This window comes from Leptonotus elevatus, chromosome 11 (genome assembly GCF_054856555.1).
Source record: "Leptonotus elevatus isolate MCC_2025b chromosome 11, RoL_Lele_1.0, whole genome shotgun sequence".
Lineage (NCBI taxonomy): Eukaryota > Metazoa > Chordata > Actinopteri > Syngnathiformes > Syngnathidae > Leptonotus > Leptonotus elevatus.
The window spans coordinates 21648472-21670826 of NC_141249.1; the positions used below are offsets into that span (position 1 = coordinate 21648472).

The 22355-nt window shown below is 40.3% G+C and overlaps 1 protein-coding gene and 1 long non-coding RNA gene across 4 annotated transcripts in view; one reads left to right on the top strand and one right to left on the bottom strand.

Annotated features, from left to right (window-relative positions):
- The window catches only part of sema6bb (sema domain, transmembrane domain (TM), and cytoplasmic domain, (semaphorin) 6Bb), a 157845-nt gene that overhangs the window by 123628 nt on the left and 11862 nt on the right, over positions 1–22355 (top strand). For both annotated transcript variants that reach the window (XM_086088785.1, XM_086088786.1), the window contains one exon: positions 2795–2853. In XM_086088785.1, coding sequence (XP_085944911.1) covers positions 2795–2853 — 59 coding nt within the window. The remainder of the gene's footprint in view (positions 1–2794; positions 2854–22355) is intronic.
- Positions 1–22355, bottom strand: part of LOC147166453 (uncharacterized) — a 42646-nt gene that overhangs the window by 2470 nt on the left and 17821 nt on the right. Inside the window, exon 4 of one of the 2 annotated variants that reach the window (XR_015096454.1) lies at positions 7427–7470. The exons of the other annotated variant lie outside the window; for it this stretch is intronic. This is a non-coding gene — a long non-coding RNA (uncharacterized LOC147166453). The remainder of the gene's footprint in view (positions 1–7426; positions 7471–22355) is intronic. 2 annotated transcript variants of the gene reach the window in all.

Genomic DNA, 22355 nt, shown 5'->3' on the forward strand with positions numbered 1-22355 from the left:
GGGCGGGATGACGCGATTTGCGAAGCGAGGCCCGAACGGGACCTGGCGTAATATTGAACGCTTGAAAAGGCGTCTCGCAAGTTTTGAAGTCAACATGCGGTTGTTGACGGGTTGAATAGATTTGTTGATACGTTGCTAATCTTGTATTAATGTGGAGTCGTATTGTTTGCGTTTGTTTCTATGCCGGTCCATCAAAAATATGTCTGACGCAGTCGGCATGAAAAACAAAAAAAAGGGATTGACATAATTGATTAATCAACTTTTAGCACATTATAATCAACTACCAAAAATTATTTGATAGGGAGGTGGGGAGGGGAGAGGGAGGGCAGAGAGAGAGAGAGAGAGAGGGAGGGAGGGAGAGAGGAGAGAGAGAGTGATGGAGAGAGAGTGAGAGTGAGAGAGCGAGAGAGAAAGCAAGAGAGAGAGAGAGAGAGAGAGGAGGGGGAGAAAGGGAGAGATGGGGGGAGAGAGAGAGAGAGGGGGGGAGGGAGAGAGGGAGAGAGAGAGGGGGGGAGGGAGAGAGGGGCAGGGAGAGGGATGGGAGAGAGGGATGGGGGAGAGAGAGAGAGTGATGGAGAGAGAGTGAGAGCGAGAGAGAAAGCGAGAGAGGGGGAAAGGGAGAGAGAGAAAGAGCGATAGATAGATAGATAGATACTGTCGCCACCAAAAACTGAAAAGTCAAAACAAAACAGAAAAATGTTTATATAGTTTAATTCAAATGACTAATATCTACGCATCCTAATGATCAATTTTGTCCAGATGCGCCGTAGGTTCATCCATAAGTTTGATGGCTTGTGAAAAAAAAAGAAAAAAGAAAAGTACAAAACAAGAAACTGTGTCGCTTGTTTGATAACCACGCCAACATTTTGAGGTGACCCCCCCCCCCCCCCACCCCCCAAGTGCTTGAAATGGCTTCATTAGTGCAAATTGTACCTCGGGGGACAGAAATTGATTGCAACTTTTATTGTTCAATTCTGTTTCTTGTCGGTAAGAAAAACAAGTCAGATGTTTTTGAAATATTAATTAAAGTCCTAATGAGATATTTTTGGCCACCATTTTCCCATCTAATTAATTTTGCGGCCTTTATGTGCCGAGCGGAGTCGCAGCGAGCGCCTACTTGGCTCTGTTTTGGCAGCTGTGTTTTCTTTTTCTTTGCTCGGCTCTCATTTCATCGCCGCTTCCTCTCGCCTGAGAAGTTCGTCGAAATGTCGCGTTCGACGAGAGCCTTCCTGCTCCATTCAAACGGCCGCCCGAGAAATCTGCATTTGCAAAGATCATAATCGGCAGTTTGTATTTATATATTGTACGTGTTCCCCGCAGCTAAATAAGGTCACCAAAATAAACGCAGCAGTTGTTAAAAAAAAAAAAACTCATCTGTGATGGAGTCAATCAAACCTGACACGAATATTTGATACATATGAAATATTAATATACAGTCGGGTGCAAAATCCAAGTTACTCCAAAATATTTCCGATGGATATAAATTTGAAAAGCCTCTTGTGTTCCTGCATCAACTGAACAAAGATGAGCTGTTTGGTTACGCAATCATTTTGTTGACGTTAGCGGCATGCAAACTTGTCGACCGGGGTTCCGTGATATCTTATTTATCAGGCCATGAATACAAAAACGGACGGACGGACGGCGCTATGAATGATAGATGAAGAAATGCGCAGAGAACGGATAATAAAAAAAAAAAAAAAAGTGGAACATTTGTTTTCTGCTGGAGAAAATTCATTTTGATATAAATATTACATCATTTTCAGACCAAAGGCTGCCTGAGGTGCGAAATTGAACACGTGGAGAACACAAATGTGGTCTGCAATAATAAATGTTGTGGATTATTTATTAATTTTTTAATAACCAATGGAAAACACGAGGAGTTTACTTTATTTGGTATTCCTGGCGAGAAAGAGGCAAAAAATAAGCCGCTTTGTGATCACAAATATAAAATTCAAATGACGTGATCCCAAATATGTTCACCTGTTCTGGTCAATTTCCATTTCAGTCTAAATATTGCGTAGCTCAGCTTTTTTTGTGCATATTACATAAAATAACGAAAGACACTCCATTGTTTTTTGTTTTTTTTAAATATCCAAGCACAGTCGCCCTCCGACATCAATTTCCAGCCCCCCCCCCCCCCCCCCCCCCCCCCCCACACACACACAATTCGGGTCAATGGTCAACCTCATAAAAATGATCCTTTCATACCACTTTCTTATTTACTACATTGCACACGGGAGTTTATATTTACACCATCAATATCTAACGTGAGCAGTGAATATGCCGACCAAGACATTTTTTGCAATTCAGCTCATTAAGCCGCTTAATTAAACTCCCGGCGGGCATCCATGATCTTTGAATTAGAGTTGTGTTTCGGTTATTAGAGTCAAAATAGAGCCACGGGGGCATCTTCGTGTTCTTCAATTTCTTTTCTTTTCTTTTCTTTTTTTTTTTTTTCCTGCTGTGGGTGTATTTACAGTAAATGCTTAAGGAGCTTTCTCATAAAAGTATTCAGTAGTCACGGTAATAAGTAGAACATCCTATTGGATGATTTACATACGATACTGTACAGCATTTAGTACTTAAAAAAAAAAAAAAAAAAAAAGAGAAGGAAATTCAATACTGTTAAATATTTTGAATCTGTGAATAGTTGGAGATTATTGTCATGAAAAGAGTGTAAACTTTTTTTTTTTTTTATGATATCGAATATGTTGTTAATGAATTTATGAATACCATAATACATAAAAAAGAGTCACTTTTTTTGTTATTTTTGTGTGTCTTTTCTCCGTGACAGGCTGCCGTTTGAACAAGATGTGGAGCAGGGAAACGTGGCTCACTTGGGCGACTGTGACGGTAAGCACGCTTCTTTTACATGGACAATAAAGATGAACTGGCAAAGTATTCACAAGTAAATGCAAAAAAAAAAAAAAAAAAACCTGGTGAAATAGTGCTGATCCAGTTCCTGTACTTAAATAAAATAAAATAAAAAGGGAGACTCTAAAGCCAGCTGTGGTGCATTGGAAACCTTATGAGCTGTCAGCAGTCGGCAAGCGAGCCCTGCTTCCTACTCTCTTTGTGGCAATGTGCTTCTTTCTTGACAATCGCACCATGTTTTTCTGGTTCATTGAAAACTCAGTCGCTTGGTGTGCGGTGAGCCCGAGTTTAGACAAGCGCAAAACTAGAAAGTAGAGATGGGCGATTATCGATGATACCGACCTAATTTTAAGGTATCGGGTACTAGTGTAGAGGCTGCCGATACCAGCCACCAAAACCTAAGACAACAAACTACTGACATCGAGTAAGTCCTCCTCGGCAGTAGTTGGCGCTATACTGAGGCGGTTTGACACATCGGTCACAATCTGCATTAGAAAGAAAGAAAGGTCTTTGTTCACATTTTTTTTTGTCATTGTGTTAAATAGAAATTTTATATATCAAAAGTACTTCAGGTATCGGTACAGGGAGTCCTCGAGCTAACACCTTCTTTTTCGTTAATTTCCCACAGCAATCACACCATTTTAAAGGTATTTAAAGCTGTGTTGTTGTTGTTACCTCCAGCAACGGACGTTGAATTAGCTCCGCCGTCCGTCAGCGACGAATGTCCGTGCGGAAACACAAAATAGTGGTTCCGGGGGGGGGTCAAGCAATAAAAAATATATTTACTGTCAAATATATGGAGTGAGAAAATAGTTTCCCACTTTATCAACGTAAAACACTCAAGTTACAGTACAGGTCGCATGCATTTTTAAGAGCTAGCTTGCTTTTGCTTAACGTTGACGCTATCTGAATGTGTTCCCGTAGCTTTGCTAACCTGCATTGACGAACAAAAATGCTAAATTAGCTTATGATAACTACGAAACGCACCTTATTGACTGTATGTAAACATGGATGGAGAAAAAAGACCGGATGTCGCTCAAGCGCTACGAATAATTCTGCTCGCTAACCGCATCCCAACAATTTTTGTGAATGTTATTATTTATGGACATTGAAAAAGTAATGACAGTAAATATAAAGTGAAATATAAGAAAGATGGTGTGCTTTGTTTCTTCCCGCCACTCGCAGTCAACGATAGCAAGGAAGCGTGTGCGCGTTTGCGCGCTCGCCAGATAAAACGCACCGCAAATAAACAACGACAAAGCCCCCCTCCCCCCCCCCCATGAGAATCAGCGTCGCCATCCTACACAAAGCCAGTCTGCTGCTCTCATTTAATGTGTGTGCGCTCCCGCTGTGTGTTTTTAGCTGACTTTGTTCTCCCGCCTTGTTTACTCTCTCCTTACACGTACGCGCTCTTTCGCTTTTTTGTTCCGTCAACTTGCGGCTAATTATTTTCTCCTCCAGCTGATTCCGCCGTCATGTTCACTTTTTCCTCTGGCTTTTTGGAAATAGATTTGAGGTTCACCTCGTATTATATATTAAGCTCTATCTCCTCCAGATGAGGTTTTCGGATGCTCCTCCCTCCGACACGCACGAGGTTCGCGTTCCTCTCTTTCATCTCGGCACTAATTCCAGTGCGTGCAAATTAATCCTTTGCTTGTGAAAGTTGCCCAAGTTCACGCGGGCGTGTGCTCCCTTGTGAAAAGAAAAGATAAATATTGGATAATCAGCACACAAATCCTGTTGGAGATCAGCACCCCCCGTTTGATGTTACGCTCTGTAAAAAAAAAAAAAAGGAAAAAAAAAAAAAGAGAGATGCCCAATACTTACCATGGATTAACGCTAATCTTTTGTAGCCATATGTGGCTACTTTAGTTGTTGTTTTTTCCAAGCTACTAATAGAAGAAAGATGAATTGTGTTTGACCTGGGGCTACGCTGGTTCAATGGCTAATCCTGAGCCCTTTTCAAACGGACGAGCAAGTCATTTTGCTGTCTAGTGTGGAGGGCAGTGTTTTTTTTTTTGTTTTGTTTTTTTAAATCTTACCACTACAAAATCTACATCTGCGGTACGATTATGATTGTTTTCCATTCTCGCCACATTCTGCACTTTAAGTATGTGTGACTTTAAATGTGTGTGACTTTTTAAAAGGCAGGGCCTGGCCTGGTGAGTGATGTGGGAGTCAGTGAATGAGAGCTTGGTTAGTGAGTTTATTTTGATACAGTTTGTTCAATAAAGCGATTGAAAGTCAAATGAAGTGTAAAAATGACTTTCCTTGTCTTTTTGTACTCTTTCCTCCTGGCTTGTGCTTATTGTGATTTGGTTCTAAAGCAGAATGATGCAATTATTATTGTTATTATTGTGGTTGTTGTTGTTGCCTGTGATGTGCACTGATTTCATTTTATAAATGTAAATGGTAATCGTTTTTGATTATTATCACTAGTCCATGTAAAAAAAAAAAATGATGGAGAAAAAATTGCAAGTATTGTGTGCTGGTAACGTGATTGAAATTCAAACTGCCAATCATTGCTGTCACGAGTCATCATTTTTCTTTTTTTTTCTCCACCACTTCCTGATTAAGTTTTAATAAGTCCAGCGGGCTTATTAAAACCTATTCATTATGAATGTGCTTCCATATTTCATTTTTTGCATGCGTGAGATAATTTTAAACTCTGATCTCGTCCTGACTTTTAGTCCAAAGTGAATTAATTTGAGCAAAGTCGTTTGCTTCCTTGAAAATGCAAAAGTGTGCAAAAGTTTCCCGAGCGTGTGCTTATTGAGATAAAGGAGAAACTGATGAAAGGAAATAGCCGATATTTCATCCTCCGCTTTAAAGGGAACTTGTTACTTTTTAATGGCGCGGACGCACGTGTTGGTGTCTGCGGCGTGCGTTGCCACCCATCAAGTGTGAAATCACACATGCAGGAAACATTTGTTTTGCACTGCTTTTTTTTCTTTTCTTTTTTTTTCATCCAAAAAATGCGTTTTTAAGCAAACAAAGTCGGACAAGTTTTGTTTTGTTTAGTTTGTGGTAAGTAAAAGATGAGGCATAGAATTTATGGAGTGAATGACGAACGACCTGTAGAAATTAAATAATTAATTAATTCATATTTTACCATGAAAAGTCCTTTCTCAATCTTGCGTTTGTTGTTTTCGTAATTTGAGACATCGCAGAAGCAACAAATATTTGCGCCAAACAGCACGGGCCAATATTAGGTTCTGCTGGTCTGGTCATCGTGAGCAAAATTACAGCTCTAAATTTTATTTTTTAATATTTGTGGAAATAAAACTAGCATATTTTTTTTTTCTCTCACACCAAACACAATTTGTTTTATTTTTCAACAAAACAAAATATTTGGTACATTAAGAAACATGTATCATGTTAAGTTCAAATAAATAAATATATATATTCTTTTTGATAACTCACAATGTCCCATCACTGGAAAGCTATTTTTAGAGCAGACCCATGGGGCTAACTAGTATCTGCTGGAGCCATTAAAAAAAAAAATAATAAAAAAAAGTTATCCGAGCAAAAAGGCATTCAGGTTTGCAGTGTCCCTTTCGTCTTGCTCACCCCTCCCCTCTCTGCTCGCCAAGCCAGCCAATCATATTGTGCCCTGCTTAGGATTCCCTTCCAGGTCATTACTGGTAACAGAAAGTATTAGCAATTATTAAAACCTTGACTTTTTAAAACCACAGTGTTCCGTCAAACTGGGAATCGTGTTTTGTTTTGTTTTCTCCTCTTTGTGGTCAGAAACGGATGTTTTTTCTGAAACCAACCCTAAAGAATGGAACAAAAATGGAAATATACTTTTTTTCCCCCCCTGGCATTGAATTATTGAATTACGAGGAAAAGGACAATATTTCCTTTAAAAGAGTGAAGGCAACAGCAGTCATCGCAGCTATTTGTCAAACTCAAGGTAGAAAATGAGCAACTGAGTCAAAGGTTCCAAGCCACAGAAAAGCGTTGAACATTGACATGATTGCACCCGCGTTGTATCATTCGGCAGAAGGCGTGATTGAAAGATTTCGCAGGCTGCCGCTACCTGACGTGCCGTTCTTCAAATCGACTTTGACACTTAAGAAGTCCTCGGAGAAACCGCGGATATAAATCGAGACTCGGCGAGTGACACGTTCGCGCTCGGTTTCACTCGTAACCCTCCGACGACTCGGCCCGACGTTTGTTTGATGGAGACGCGCCGCCCGATACGCTGAAGATTTTGTCGCCACGGCAACTTGACAGCTCTTTGTCTTAGATGATCTGTTCAACTTTTTAGCGTCGCTTTTCTTTTCATCAGCCTTTTTTTGGGGATTTTTTTTTTCTTCCTCGCAGCTTCCTGTTTTAGCCGCGAATGTGACAAGCTATATGACCGACGTCGTTTCAACGTCAACAAGATCAGTATGACAAACTTGTCAACGGCATTTTAGAATTTGATGAACTTGGCTCAGTATAATTTTTCATTTGTTCGTTGTTTTTATGGAGAGAAAAAAAAGAATAGCACTGTATTGCACAAATGGGAAGGATGAGGGGCGGGTGGCGGTCTCCGGGTGCTCACCTGACAGCGCAGATGTGCGTCCGCCATTTTGAGAGTCTCGTGGGCTGAAATCAGAGGATTTGGACAATTTTAAATCAAACAATGGCTACGTTATGTTGCATTTTCTGCACTTTCAATTTGAAGTCATGTCCTGTTTTTAATAGTAAAATTGAAGTTTGATTAAATTCTGGAGAACAATAAAAAAACATTTTTTTTTTTTTATGCTTATTAAAACCGTAATTGACATGCTGATTCCAAAATTGCAGTCAGTTTTTTTTCTTCTAGCATGTCAGGTTTTTTCTCCACAGTTTAAACTCGAGATAAGCAAAATCCCACTAATTCACTGTAGCAAGAAATGCTGATTACGATATTGTTTGCGCAGTCACAATTGAATTGAGAAATGTCAGTACTATCAATATCTGCAAACGAAAGCTCGCATTGTAGGAATTAAGAAGTTTCGTGTTGGATTTTCTCTTAAACCCGAAACCATGCGCATACCGTTGTAAGTTCTATCTTGTTTTATGCTTTCTTATTGGTTTTCAAAACTTGTGACTATGTTTTATTTGCATACATACGCATGTATTTATTTATTTATTTATTTAAGAAAATGGGGATCCTATAGCTCAAAAAATTGACATGACGGAGAAAAACTGAGATTGATTTTGTATTCCGCACCCAAAAATGAGTTAAAAACAACTTGTCAGACGTGACTCAACGGAAATTGTGTCTCTCAGTGTTATTAAAATAATCGTTAGTGAGCAGCTCTAAAATTGAAAAATGTGCAACTTATCAATGTGATCTGTATCGGAAATCAGTATCAGAGCGCCCCTAAAATATACTGTCCTAAAAAAAAAATGTATGTACTGTAGGCTTCAAATAGTAAATGTATACTTGGACCTGCAATGTTGATCCAGCCTAAGTCACTAAAAGCAAAGTCTAGCACATGGAGACAATTTGCTTTTGTAGCTTTTCGCAAAGTCATTTACCCGAGTGCTTTATTGCGCAATATGGCCACACTGCCTCTCTTTTAATGCCTCTTCAGTCCAGTCAGTGCGAGACTGATTTGGGCTCTGCTTTGTCATGAGAGCTCAAAGGGAGATGGATATGACCTTGCTTAGAGAGACCCCCCCCCCACCACCCCACCCCTCCCCAGCCACGTAGAAAAAGCATCAGCTGCAAGGAGAATCGATTTTCATCTCGTCCCCTGGCCTATGTCACTTAAATTGATATCAAGGGGTGATTCCTCTCGGGGAAGAGGATGAGGAAGGTTTGGGGGGGGGGGGGGGGCGTGGGGGGGCGTTGGTAAATCACATCACCAAGTAGAGAGAGAGAGAAAGCAATGCGCAAAGGAGCGAGAGATCACAAGAAGAGGGCCAACTTTGAGGATGTGAAGGGTGGGGAAGGGTTCGACACATCAGAGGCGAGAAGTCACGAGGGTGAACGGAGAGAAAAAAAGAAAGTGGAAGGATCAAACAGGAAGCCGAGGAGTGTACCCCACTCGGGCAGTCCGTCCAGGCCTCGCCATCGCCTTCATCCTCCCTTTTCATATATCATCATCTCATCTGCTGCCCCCCCACCCCACCCCCCGCACCCGTCGCCCTCTCCAGCCGACAGAAATGTCAAGTAATCCGACATGACGTTCTCCGCACTTTGCACAAAAAAAGTCAGAGGGCCAATTTAATTTCAGGGGGAAGCAAGAAAAGGCGTAGCCGTGCTTATTACCTTGTGGATCTGCAGGCTTTTTCTCCCTGTTTATTAAAATAAAGATTGCATCCACGCACGCACGCACGCGCGCGCACGCACTTCAAATATTAGTATGTAGGGACACGCTGCTGCATTCTGCTGAAACCTTTTGATCTAAGCGGCGTGAGCGCTCGGCGTTGTGGGAGGCGCAATCGGATGAAAATCATCGCAAGCGAGCTCATCAAGCGGGCTAAAGTCACACCCGCTGTTCCCGCCATTATCCGCTTCACTTTCTGCACCTGCAAACAAATGTTCTTAACAGCTTATTGATGCGAATGTGTGCTCAAAAAGCAGAACAGTAAATCATCAAAATCCCACCCACCCTCAAAAATTTGTTTTGTATTCTCACCTTATTTTGGAGGTTTTTCTACAGCTTCGATGTCCGAACTTTTTCCCGCCACGAGCCGACATGCATGAAAATGGAAGATTTTATTCTATCTCACCTTTATTTTGGATGTAATTCCCCTGTCGGCCACTAAATGACAGCACACAATTGAGTGTGACATGGTGTAACTTTGAAAAAAGGAGAATGAAAACAGGAAGTATTTTGAGGTCGGCCTCGTTTTTGCTGAAGATTAATTGAAATGTTACCTGCTGAAATCCTGCTTTATGCGCCTACACAAATAATTTATGAAGTACATCTTTGGTTATGATTGTTAATGTATAATGATGATAACTTTGTCTAACTGGATTTGTTTACTTCAAACACAGAGGAATTGCTACAATGTTTGTAGTCTTGCTCGTTTTCTATAGATTACATGTTTAAATGTGTTTGTATTACAACAATCAACAAGCCAACTTAAATGTACCTAACCTTACTATTTTCGCTCGCTATAAAAAAAAAATTTTTTTAAGCAGTTAGCCGTTAAATAACAATTACGCCACACAGCTGCTGCAGAACAAGGAAGTAGTTTTACAACATTTCAGATGTAGGCATGGGCCAATTTTAGATTCTGACGGTATAACAAAATAATGCTGTATCACATTACTACAATTACAGCCCTAAAGAATACAAATCTTATATTTGGGTAAATAAAAACTGTATTTTTCCATTGATCAAAATCTATAGTTAAAAAAATATATAATAATATTTGGTATATTAAAAATAAATAAACAAAAAAAATACTGTTAAAAATCTTGTTTTAATTCTTCTGAGCAAGTCACTGGTGAGATAATACAACAGACCTGTGGGCTACTCATGTCATACTTGGGGCTAACTAGTACACACTGCCACCATGTTATTGAACGGCAGCATTAGCGGTTATAGAAACCTTGACTTTTTAAAACAGAAATTTGGCCCGTGCCTCGTCAGACCGATTTTCATAACTTAGAATTAGTTAATATTGCGTAAATATAAAAAATGAAGTGAGGACGGACCATTAGTGTCGATTTGTGGAAAAGAAAACAACTTGACCATATTTTGACATACGAGATTTACGCCAGACAGCAACAATGTGTTTAAATAAAAGTGGGTTTAGTAAATGCTATAAAAACATCAATGTGGTATTTCTATATCACAGATTTCACTGTAATAAAAATACTGTTAAATGAAGACTTCTGTGACCGCGTCACTCAAATCCGAACACGATGGCAGACCGCGATCCGTCTTTTGTATCGGATCTCATTAGATTGCGAAGCTTGTCGAGTTAGGAGTCGGGTTGACCCTGGTTTGCGTTTGAGCAAGTCACCTCCATTAGCGGCAGACAAGCCTGCCAGACAGCCAAACTGCGGCAAAATTTCCTTTAATGATGTTTGAGCTGAAGAGAATTCTGCCCAACTGACTTGCCGACCTTTTTCTCCGTGTTTTTGTCTGCGACGTGTGTGCGTGTGCCCGTGTTTTTGTAATCGAAAACCGCCAACGCAAACACGGTAATGGCTCCAATTTGATTCAGGCGTGGACAGACGCTGCAAGACGTCACATCCACTTAGGGCGGGTTGTCGCCGCGTGACGCGGCCGTCGTCTGGGCCCGATTTAAGAATAATAATAATAATCATCATTCCAGTTCATGACCCGAGTTGACAGGCTTGAACGTGGAAACGCTTTTAAGCTGCTGTGAGAAATGTTGTCAAAAACATGCCGGGTCGAGTGAAAGCTCTTCTGCTATTAATTGAGGCCCTCCCAAAAGTGTTTTAATAGCTGCCAAGAGATGGCAACACATATATTTTGTATTTTATTTTTGTTTTTATTTTTCAGTAATTAATTAACGGTGCCACCAGAACAATTTATAATTATTTCTAATTAACGTCAATTTGCAAGTAAGTGCCTCAATATTAAGCGTTATTAGAGATTTTTTTTTGTTTTTGTATGAGCTAATTTTTCTTACAATATTGTGGTATTATTATCGTATCGTGATATCGTTACGTCCCTATACAGAAGCGTATTGCATTAAGTCTTTTTTTTTTTCAATATATATATTTTTTTATTTGTATATAATTTTGGTTTTTCTGATTAATTTTTTTGTGTTTTGGATTTATTTTTTTTTCTGTTCTAGGGAATATATTTTTCAGTCATTAAAATATATATTGCAGAAAACAGGAGAAAAAAATATATATATATATTCTGAAATAAAGAAAAATTATTTTGGAAAAAAAAAGAAATACAGAAAAAAAATCCATCAAACTAAAACTAAAAAAAAAACGAAAAAAAATAAAAATAATAAAGATTCAAGATTTTTTTTCAAGTGAAGTGAATGTAATACGCTTCTGTGTGAAAGGCAAAAAAAATACTACTACTACTACTGACTAACCAGTAGCCAAGAAGTCCTCTCGTCTTCAAAAAGCTTAGTGACCCCCTGCTGTCCAGTATGTGTTGTGCGCCAAAGCTCTCCCGCTCTCAAAAACATCTTGCCCCTCAAAGCGCTCGCACGTCACATCGCACCCTTTCAGCCGTCACGGCACGACTGCAGAAGGAAGCAATTAAGGCGTCGCGCAAATATTTCCTGAAGGAACAGAGCGCTATTTTGACTGGCGCAGCAGCGGGAAGTCAATCGCTTGTTAATTGAGGTCCTCCGACGCGTCGGACACTCCTCGGTTTGCGGCGCGCCGTCGAGGTACGCGGCTGACTGCTTTTCTTGGCAGCTCAAAGTTGTGTGCGGCTTTTGTGTGCAGGAAAGGGAATTTGTCGTCAAATTGACGGCGGCGGTCTGGTCCAATTCCGCTCCAATGGTTGTGGTTTTGGAGGCGGGCCTGCACGAGGGCCCTGTAAAGGCGACAGTGGCTTGGTATTGACATTTGTGGCTGGTGGAAGCAGACTGGATCTTAATGATGGATGCGTCGCCTCCCAAACATGACATGACAGTAATCCGAGCATTCCTTTTTTTTGTTTTTGTTTTTTTATAACTGGAACTTTTAACGTGTCATTTCTTTAGTTTCATTATGTACAGATACGAGCAGAGCTGGACGAGCGCAAACAAATTTGGCCCTGGCATTTTGACTTATCGGTCCGCCGGCACAGCCCAGCCGTGCCTAACATTTCATTCTGCCATTGTTTACTGATGATTTGTTCGGGAATTGATTAACGGAAGGATCCCTCTCTAAATTGTGGGCCAGTCTCTTGGGGTAAAAAATCATCGGACCCAAAAGAGGCCGGCCCACCAGGCATCTGCCCTGTGTGTAATTTTTATGCACAAGAGCACTTTTGCACTGGAACTTGGCCCGTAACATATTTTTTGTGCGTATAAAATGAACGGGTCTGAAAAGCTTAAGGGCGGTCTGTGAATTAACACAGCAGCTGCTGCTGCTGCTGCAGAACAAGTGTGAGCCGAGGGTGGTCTCAATCAGGCCCGCAGACGGCGGCCAACCCTGACATTTGAATCATTGGCTTTTGACTTCGCCGCGAATCAAACTAATACTGGAATGTTGGGGGTGTTAGCATAAAAACCGGCGTGTGCGTTTAGCACTGGTGGGCTTCCATCGTGACCGTGATGTGATATACGGACGCGGCCTGTTAGATAGATTAAGCCGATTGATTTGGGGGGGTGAGCAATGAACCCTCTGGGCGGACTGCTCTTAAGTTTATAGCCTGTTTATTCATTTCAACTTTTTTTTCCCCCTTAAATGATGATATGAGTTATACTCCAAACACTGCACAGGCGCCCACCTGGATTTGACTTGAAGCAATAATGTAAGCGAGCACAACAACAACAACAGGCTATTTATTTTCATTAAAGAATTACTGACTGTGGTTATATGACAGTATGTATTTGTAGAATTCTGAGCCTTTTCCACCACGCGGCGCCAAGACAAATCAGCAGCTGCATGGCCTGAAGAAAATCGAATATCAATGTGACCAACACGGGGTCCCAAAAAAAAAAAAAAAGACTTTAATTGATAGGGAGCATAAAAATTGGACTCGGGAGAAATGGAAAAGAGTCATGTGGTCTAATTGGACCCGGACTGACCCTGGCCCAGAGTGACAGACGCATGGCGGTTTGCGACTACATTTAGCAAAAGGGTGAGGTCAGCTGACTAACGGAACATCCAAAAGCATCAATGGCGACACTCGCTTATCATTTCAGAGGCAAGGCAACGTTGCAGGTTGCTGTAAATGGTGTGGAATTTTGCTGCGCGCTTTCAAGGGGGAGGAGTAGCACCACCTGGTGGACAAATATTAGAATTGAAATCCATTACAGTTGTGCCTATGAGATACGAACAAAAATAGTCCATCCATCTTGTTTTAAGGAAAATAGTATTATATGATACGGTATTGTGCTTTATAAAGACGTACATAATTAAATAGAATGTAAAGAATTGATGGATTCATAGAAGCTACTTCTTGTGTGTGCAACTTGGCCACTAGGGAGCAGTATAATACAATCATTCATACATAAGTGAAAACAAGTTTCACAACTACTGAAGTGTCTCAGCAAGCTGAAGAAATATTCGTCTTTTTTTGCGAGGGTAAAGAATATATGCCTGGGACTATTGTTATATTGTCTAACCATTTATAAATTATTATTTTTATTATTATTATTAAAGTGCCATATAAATGCTAGTCCTTAGCTTGTCTTATGGTGTTTTGCATTGTTTGTTAGCGTGAAGCTAAATTGATTTATATGTGGTTGTTTTGAATACAAAAATCTTAATATATGTGATTGTATTTATTCATTTGGAGATTTAAAAACAAACAAACCGTGTTTTCAGTGTCTTCTATTGAGACATTGTTTTGTAGTGTTTGTTTTGTGTGACATTTTAGGCTCCTTAAATATCCTCTGGAAAACTTGACCTATATTTATTCAACGCAAACAAAATGGCTTAGGAAAATATAAATGTCCCTCGGCTGTAAGTAGGAAGTGATGCGTCACTTAGATCCAATAACAAAGATAGCTTTTATTGGGAAAGAGTGCAGTATTTCTTTAGCCACAGACTCCAGAAGTTAAGCAAGAACAGTCTTTGGGACGTGCTTGAGTAGTCTTCCTGCAATGGTCCAATTCTGCCACCGTTTATAGGAAAATATTGGCCCAAAAGTTGCAAATCCAAACTAAAGCTGCTCTAATGAAATGTTAGCCGTGGAATTGCGTGGGACTTCTTTCTTTGGCTTTCCTTTGTTTGGACTGGATGCGGCGCTTCCTAATCTGCTTTTCACTCCAGGTCGACGGGATCGGCCGTAATTGAATGCGTCAAATAGAAATTGGGAGCATTCTTGACTGCACCGCGCGCGTGTACAGGCTGAGAGAATAAACCATTCATGGCGAGCCAAACAAAGCTTCTGATTACATGGTGGCAGGAAGGGGGCTGGGGGGGGGGGGGGGGGGGTTCTGACTCATCCTTCCCAGCAAACACCCCCGCTGATGATTTTAACACCCAATGCAAATTTCGATTCATTTCACCTCTCAAGATGAGGATTTTCCATGAGAAAATGCAAATATATGGAGAAACAAAAACTGTATCTGAAGGCAGCACTCCTGGAACCTTTCTGACACATTTTGTAAAAGTTTGGTTTGTTTGGGAAGAAAACTAAGCCTTAGCTGCATGAGAGTTGTAATTGATCAGCATTTTTGTAGCTGGCGATTTTTATGGACTTTTAATTGCAATCGCGGTTGGTGCGCATAAATGTTTTAACAGTTCAGTCAAAATCAGGCTTGTCCGACTGGCCCCGTGGAGCGCAGGTTGTTTTTATTTTCCTTCTATATACGCTATCTCCCGGAGTGATCCGGATCTCCTCCTCGCTTGAAAAGGCTGTCGGGGAGGAACCGTAAAGATTTTACAGCCATCCTGAGGGTAAACACGCTTTACGAGGCTCAACTAAAAACCAAGTTTCAGCCCAAGTAAGGAGAATTACCGCATTCGGCCTTGACTTTTATTTTTTCAAGCACTTTAATTACCTCGCATGAGATGTTTCGATATATGGTGCTTTTCTTTCGACTGTCAGAAAGGGATACACATAAAAAATAGAGCTTGAAGCTTGCTTGATTAGCGCCAGTCAAGCCCATTTTTAGGGGTGCTCAAGCAGAGAAAAATCTACTTTATGAAGTGGCAAATTTACCGAAAAGAAACTTGTCAATTTGCAAGTTAATAAAGTAGCGAATTTTTCGTAAATTTGCGAGTTTATAAAGTGGCAAATTTGCGAGTTTATAAAGTGGCACATTTTTCGCAAATTTGCGAGTTTATAAAGTGGCAAATTTCTAAGAAAGAAACTCGTAAATTTGCGAGTTTATAAAGTGGCAAATTTCTCATAAATTTGTGAATTTATAAAATGGCAAATTTGGGAGTTTATAAAGCGGCAAATTTCCAAGAAAAAAACGCGTAAATTTGCGAGTTTATAAAGTGGCAAATTTCCCATTAATTTGTGAATTTATAAAGTGGCAAATTTGGGAGTTTATAAAATGGCAAATTTCCAAGAGTGAAACTCCTAAATTTGCGAGTTTATAAAGTGGCAAATTTCTCATTTATTTGTGAATTTATAAAGTGGCAAATTTCCATGAAAGAAACTCGTAAATTTGCGCATTTATTAAATGGCAAATTTCCAAGAAAGAAACTCATGAATTTGCGAGTTTATAAAGTGGCAGATTTGCAAGAAAAAAACAAGTAGCGTACTACTCGGATGTTTGTGCCAATACTTTTCAGTCGGGTTTTCAAATAAGGAGATCGTAATTGCTTTAGCAGAAATGAACCATATCATGTTAAGCATTCGCACTTTGAAGCGTTGGGTACGGCCAGCGACAAAGACGCCTCGCTTTGCGAAGGTCCACACCCTGAGGATCAAGCATTTAAGTTCATTTGTTAAAATGAATATTTACTTGTTGAATTATTATTTACACATTCATACAGTTTGGTATTTTTTAGTAACTAAGTTGATGTGTCGAATCTGCTGTTCTCCGTCATTCACTAGCATTTACCTCAAATGTGCTAGCTTCTGATTGGTTAGTGTTAGTCAGCTGATAGGGGACCAGGAAGTGTTGTACGTATGATGAGTAAAGTTTCAATTAAGAAAAAAAACTGTCCACCAACAAATCCTTACGTTAGCTCCTGGTGGACAAAAGCTAGTACCTTGTCCAGACTATAGCTACGCTATGTGTATTTCTCGCAAGTTTCTGAGTTTTTTTTAAATTACATTTTTATAAAGTGACAAATTTGCGAGTTTTTTTCTTGGAATATTACCCCCCTCTAAATAAATATATATTTATATGTGGCCCTACAAGCTTTTTTCTAACTAGGAAACTTCACAGGTGTCCTTTTTTGAATTGGGGGAAAAAAGGAGGCAAACTTTTGCCGTGCGCAAATTTTAACAATAAAGCCAACTGACTGGATGTGCAGTTTCTCAACGCATAATAAGGGAAGGAGGCTAATGAGCAAAATCACCGAGCCGTGGGCACAGCGAAAACATTGCAGTCTCACTTGACACCGTCGGGCGCACGCGCAGTTCCCCGTGCGTCTCGCGTCAACACATTAGCATGCAGAGGGATGCTAGCTTGCGGGGATGAAAGGCCGTCAGATCAGTGGCACTTCGCTGACGCGTCATCATCCATCAAGCTGAGAAGACATGGGCACCTCCTCCACCGGGACACCCCCCCCCCCCCCCCAGCCTCCTTCGGTCTGGTTTGATGTACACGTGCGTCTCTTGCTACATGAAACACGAACTCGCGCAGTGGTTAAAAGTTGCTGTTTTCCAGCCACTTTAATGAACGCTGTCTTTTTTCTTCTTCTTTTTTTTTTTTTTTAACTCCGCCACGAACAGTTCCCAAAGCATAACATTAAAATTGCAAATTCAGTCAGAAAGTCCCAAGCAGTGTGGTGCCTTCGCTTTATGCTAATTAACTGGAAAGGATTACAGTTTCTGCCACACATGAAATGGAAATAGTTGAGAATTGAGTTTGACTGAGGCTGAATGATTTAGAAGAAAAAAACGATTTTCGATTTAATAAGCGATTCATTTTTTTAAGGTCCTGTTCCCATGTGAATTAACCTGGATTACAATAAACAAGATCAGATTTATTTTACATCAATCTTTTGGTTTGTAGGTTAGGTTTATCTTATGCTAAAATAAAAGCAAATGTACCGCAAATTAATATGAAAGACAGTCAATTTATTGACCTCGGTTCGAGCTGTTAACGTACTTAACACTTTTACTTGCAGTCTTTTAAGCATTCGCTACATCAATTTGACAAAATCCTACCAACTACCACTAATAATAAAAAATTATAGTTTGATTAATTGCTCTGCCCAATTTGACAGCATTGTCAGGTAAGCCTTCATTCGTAATTAATATGTTGCTAGTTTTATGGTAATGTTGAGCTAGAATAGAATACATCCATAAACACAAAATATTGTGATGCTATTGCATCATATTAAGTTACTCTGTGATTTTCCAGCCCTTTTATGAATACAAAGGCGAGAAATGTGGACATCTCGGCAGCTGAAAGATTCATCAAGTGCGCCTCTAGGAAGATTGACTGCGTGGACTGAATGCAGCCACCTGTGATCCCGACATGAATATTTCAAAAAGGGTCCTGATAAGCAGACAGGACGCAGGGAATTAACTTGGCGAGTACCGCTGTATAATTTATGGCAGAAGGCAACGCTCAGCCTGTAATAGTGTGATTGAGCAGGAGCGAGCCAAAAAAATGTTTTGCTCGCCGTGTTCGTTTTTATCACACTTAATAGCAGCGCCATCACTCAGCGGATTCGCACTCATTAAAAAAGAAGCGTTGGGAGAGGTATTACTTTTTGGAGGCCAAACACACATCCCTTGTGAAATGTTAGACTTGGAGAAGCACTGGCGTGGCAGTGATGCAACGGCGTGGACTGGAAGCGGCAGCCAATCAGATTACGCCATGTCATGTCGTGTAAATTACGCTCCTTGCTATTTCTGACTCACCTGCACTTGGCGAAATGGCATTTTCATTCATAAGTGATGATGTCATTTACATATACACCCACACACACATAAGCTTATAAAAATGCTGTATTTATTTTAAGATAAACATACTCATAACCAGTAATAAAATCTCAATAAAAATATATTATAATAACTAATAGGGTTGTGCCAAAAAATCAATTCTCATAAGTACGATTCAGTCCCCAAATCGATTTTATTGAAATTATTTGATACTGCCTTGCCCTTGTTTGTGTGCGCCTTTATTGGGAGCGCTGTTCATGTTGTATCCGATTTGGCCACTTAGGGGCAGCGTGGTTCCGCGCGTCCTGATACACTGTTAAGTTGTAGCCACATTGGAGAGTAGTTAGTCACGATCAAGTTATTCAATAAAAGTCTCTTTTTTTTTTTTTGCAGCGTAGGAAAAGCATACGCCAGTGAGTAATGTTAAGATGCTTCTTCTCTGTATACATTGCTAAAGCGTTTTGTACGAATAGCCGTTCTTTTGAGTGATAAAAGTGCCGCGAGTAGCTCGCTAATTAGCATTAGCGAGTCAGACTGGAGTAGATCATGACGAGTCGTTGCACATCTATAAATTGAAGCAGAAATTGTTAATCAAATCATTTGGACTCAAAAATTGTTCTGAATCGAATTGCAGACCCAAAAATCGAAATTGAATCGGGAGAAAGGATCCCCGCCCCTAATACCTAATGAAGATTTTTAAGGGCAAAAATCGATTACACAAAAACTGCCTGGCCAGAAAATATCTTGGCAAACAAAGAACGAGCATATTTTTGCCTCGATTCGAGATTTGTCATCTTGGTGAGATTTTAGTTTCTGTTGTTTTTAAATAAAATGTCTGTGGCAAACTTATACTTACAGGATCAAGAATTACAAAATGATTTTCACCCTCCTTAGTTAAAAGCAAAAAATAGAGATGGCATGACAACACAAGTGTAACACATGCAGCAGAGCAACCAGCAGGTAGCAGAAGCTAACGCTAAGCTAATATGTGCGTCCATCATTTGCATTTTTTAGTCGACGACCAAAATCTTGACCAGCTTGCTGACAGCACATTTTCTGACGACAGCCAGCTCACAAAAAAAAAAACTTACTTAGTTTTGTAATTTCACACTTGATGAGTGGGCCGACACTCCAGAGAGCCAAATATGTGTATACGAGCAATTAAAAAGTCACTTTCCCCGCTTTAAAGCAAATTAACGAGTTGTTTTGATGGCCTTGCGAGTGTGTTTGCTCTGCCGTGATCAAAAATGAAGGCGACTGCTGCAGTCTAAACGGCAAGAAGAAGAAGAAGAAGAAGAAGTATGCGTGCGGACACTTCTGGCAGCGATCGTTAAAAATCCATAAAGTATGTTTTCATTGGTTGCTCTGCGGAGTTGACAGCATATATATGGATGTATTAAAATGTCCAAAAAGTGCACTATATGGTGTTTGAACAGTGGAGAATATCAATATTTGACAGGCAACGACGGATTATTTTCAAAGTTGCCACCCATCCGTCAAAAGATGCATAATATCAATACAATATGTATGTGAGGTGCAGCTCGTGTTATTGTCTACTTGGTACTGTATCTGTGACTGTGACTGAATGCGTGCGACTTTAAATCTGGCTAAATCGAGTCTGCCAATTCATTCTAGCTAGTGGTAAAATAACTAGCTAACGACGTTTAGTTTACCGTTGATGTCTGATGTCGACCAAAGCTCTCAACAGGCCCCGCCTCTTAAAGGTATATGCCTACATATGCACATTGACGCGGGTCAAACAATGATTTCAAGCTTTTTTTGTGCGCAAGGGGTGTGTCGACAGGCATCGGGTGCTATTGCGCAATCACGCTTGAACACTCATTTCACTGAATGCAAACATTTAGTTTTGATAAACTTCCTTCTGTAATTCAATTGCTCTCATGTGGGCACGATCGCTCCCCAACGGGCATCTCCGAGGACGGCTTTGCTTTCAAGCAAAGGCGTCTCTCGTAAACCGATCGCTCCGGAGGCAGTTTTGCAGCATTTGAGTAGACGGGAAATTGGTTTCCAGTGGTCTTTGAAGCCCCTCGCCGCCGCCGTCGCGGGACGCCCCGCTGAGACTTCATTTTCGCCGTCATGAATGCATCCACTGTTAATTTGGGCAAATCGTACCGGTTCTCTTTACAAAAGGCAGATTATTACCAACACGCGCTCACTCTCCCCGGAGTGCTTCGCATACTTTGAATGAGCTTATCTTGGGAACGATGTGCCAGAATTCATTTTATTCACAGCAACGAGGCTGACAAGCGCATGTCAACAGGGTTTGAGGAAAAAGTGGAAAAAACAACCGAGTGGGTTGATTATCAAACCCCACTTTTCAAAATAGTGGCGCCTTAAGATCAATTTCAATTTGTTCCATCTCATATTCAATCCATTCCAGCCTCCACCCAAAAACATTTTTAACGCTTTAATAAAATAAATCTCACTTTATAACATTATACTATAATATTGTAAAACATACTGTCGTCAAATAATTAAATAATGTTAATTTACAAAAAAAAAAATCTTCAATTCAATGGACATTGTGCAGCTCCTCCAAAAGTGTACCAGAAATTGTAAAAATGCACAATATTGTGTATAACTAGACATTTACAATGACATGAGAAATTGTGTGTAAAGGCTGAAAAATAAAAACACTGAAGCAAGTGGAAGTAATGATTAAGGAGTGAATGTTATGTCCGAGTAAGGGATTTTTTTTGTGGGTGAAAATTTTGTAATGTGAAAAATTTTGACGGAATGAATAGTGAAAATGTTGAGAATTGTCATTCCTAAGGTGAATTGAATGAGCTGAATAATAAAAATAAAAAAAAATATTATTTGTTTATTATTATTCAATGGGTTTAATGGGAGAATACTTGATTTTACCAAATCTTCAACAGGTGCAATCCGAGTTCAAACCATCATGAGATTTGCTTTTATTCGGCTTTTTTTTCTGGTGAAGTTTTGTCAAGAATTCCTCTTATTCACATCAGTGAGGCAGATGAGCACATTTCAACGGAATTTGCGAAAAGTGGCAGAAGAAAATCAACCAATTGGGTCATCAATTGAATGCAAGTTTCCAATTAACTGATTGCGGATCATCTCTCCATCTGGTTATTGGTCCGCCCTCATCAGTTGGAATGTTAAACAAGCAGCGCGACGCTTTGCTGTGTTGAAATAAGTTTTTTTTTTTTTTTTTTTTTTTTTTACAGATCGCGCAACAGCAGCAACCTTGGTTTGAAATTGTACACGAGTTCAAGTTTTCTCTGAATATTAGAAGCCATTACCGCCGTCACGCCGCTGATCAAAGCGAAGGTAGCTAATGGAGGCGATGCGGAGCGAGGATTAATGGCTAAGAAAGAGGATTATCTTTTTCCTCTCTACCTTCTTGAGCAAAATTCTCCCCTCGTCTTATTATTGTCGGACAAGGCGGCCCGTTGGCCGTTATTACGATTTAATAAGGAAAGCACTAGTTGAAGGAGTGGAACCTGTTGCCTTCACTGTCGCACAAATCGCCTTCAACAGTGCATTCTCGTCATTGATTTCTTCCGCATGGGTCGTCGGCTTCTCTTGTGTATATTTTTCTGAATTTACACAATGTTGCAGGACGACGTCACGTTTTCAACGCAGATGAATAACAAGCCCAAAAAAAAAAAGAACACCATCATCAAATCTCACCGGAGACAATCGAGCTAATGGCAAGGCAAGGGGATTCGCTTAATGAGCTGGATGAAAGCGGGGCATGCCACATAATGGACTGTGACCGAGACCCGTGTCCACGTGCGGTGTCACCGCGTTTGCTGATGAAGGACTTAATTAAAGCGGAAGAGGACATTGATTGACCAACAAGGCCAGTTGATTCATTCACGT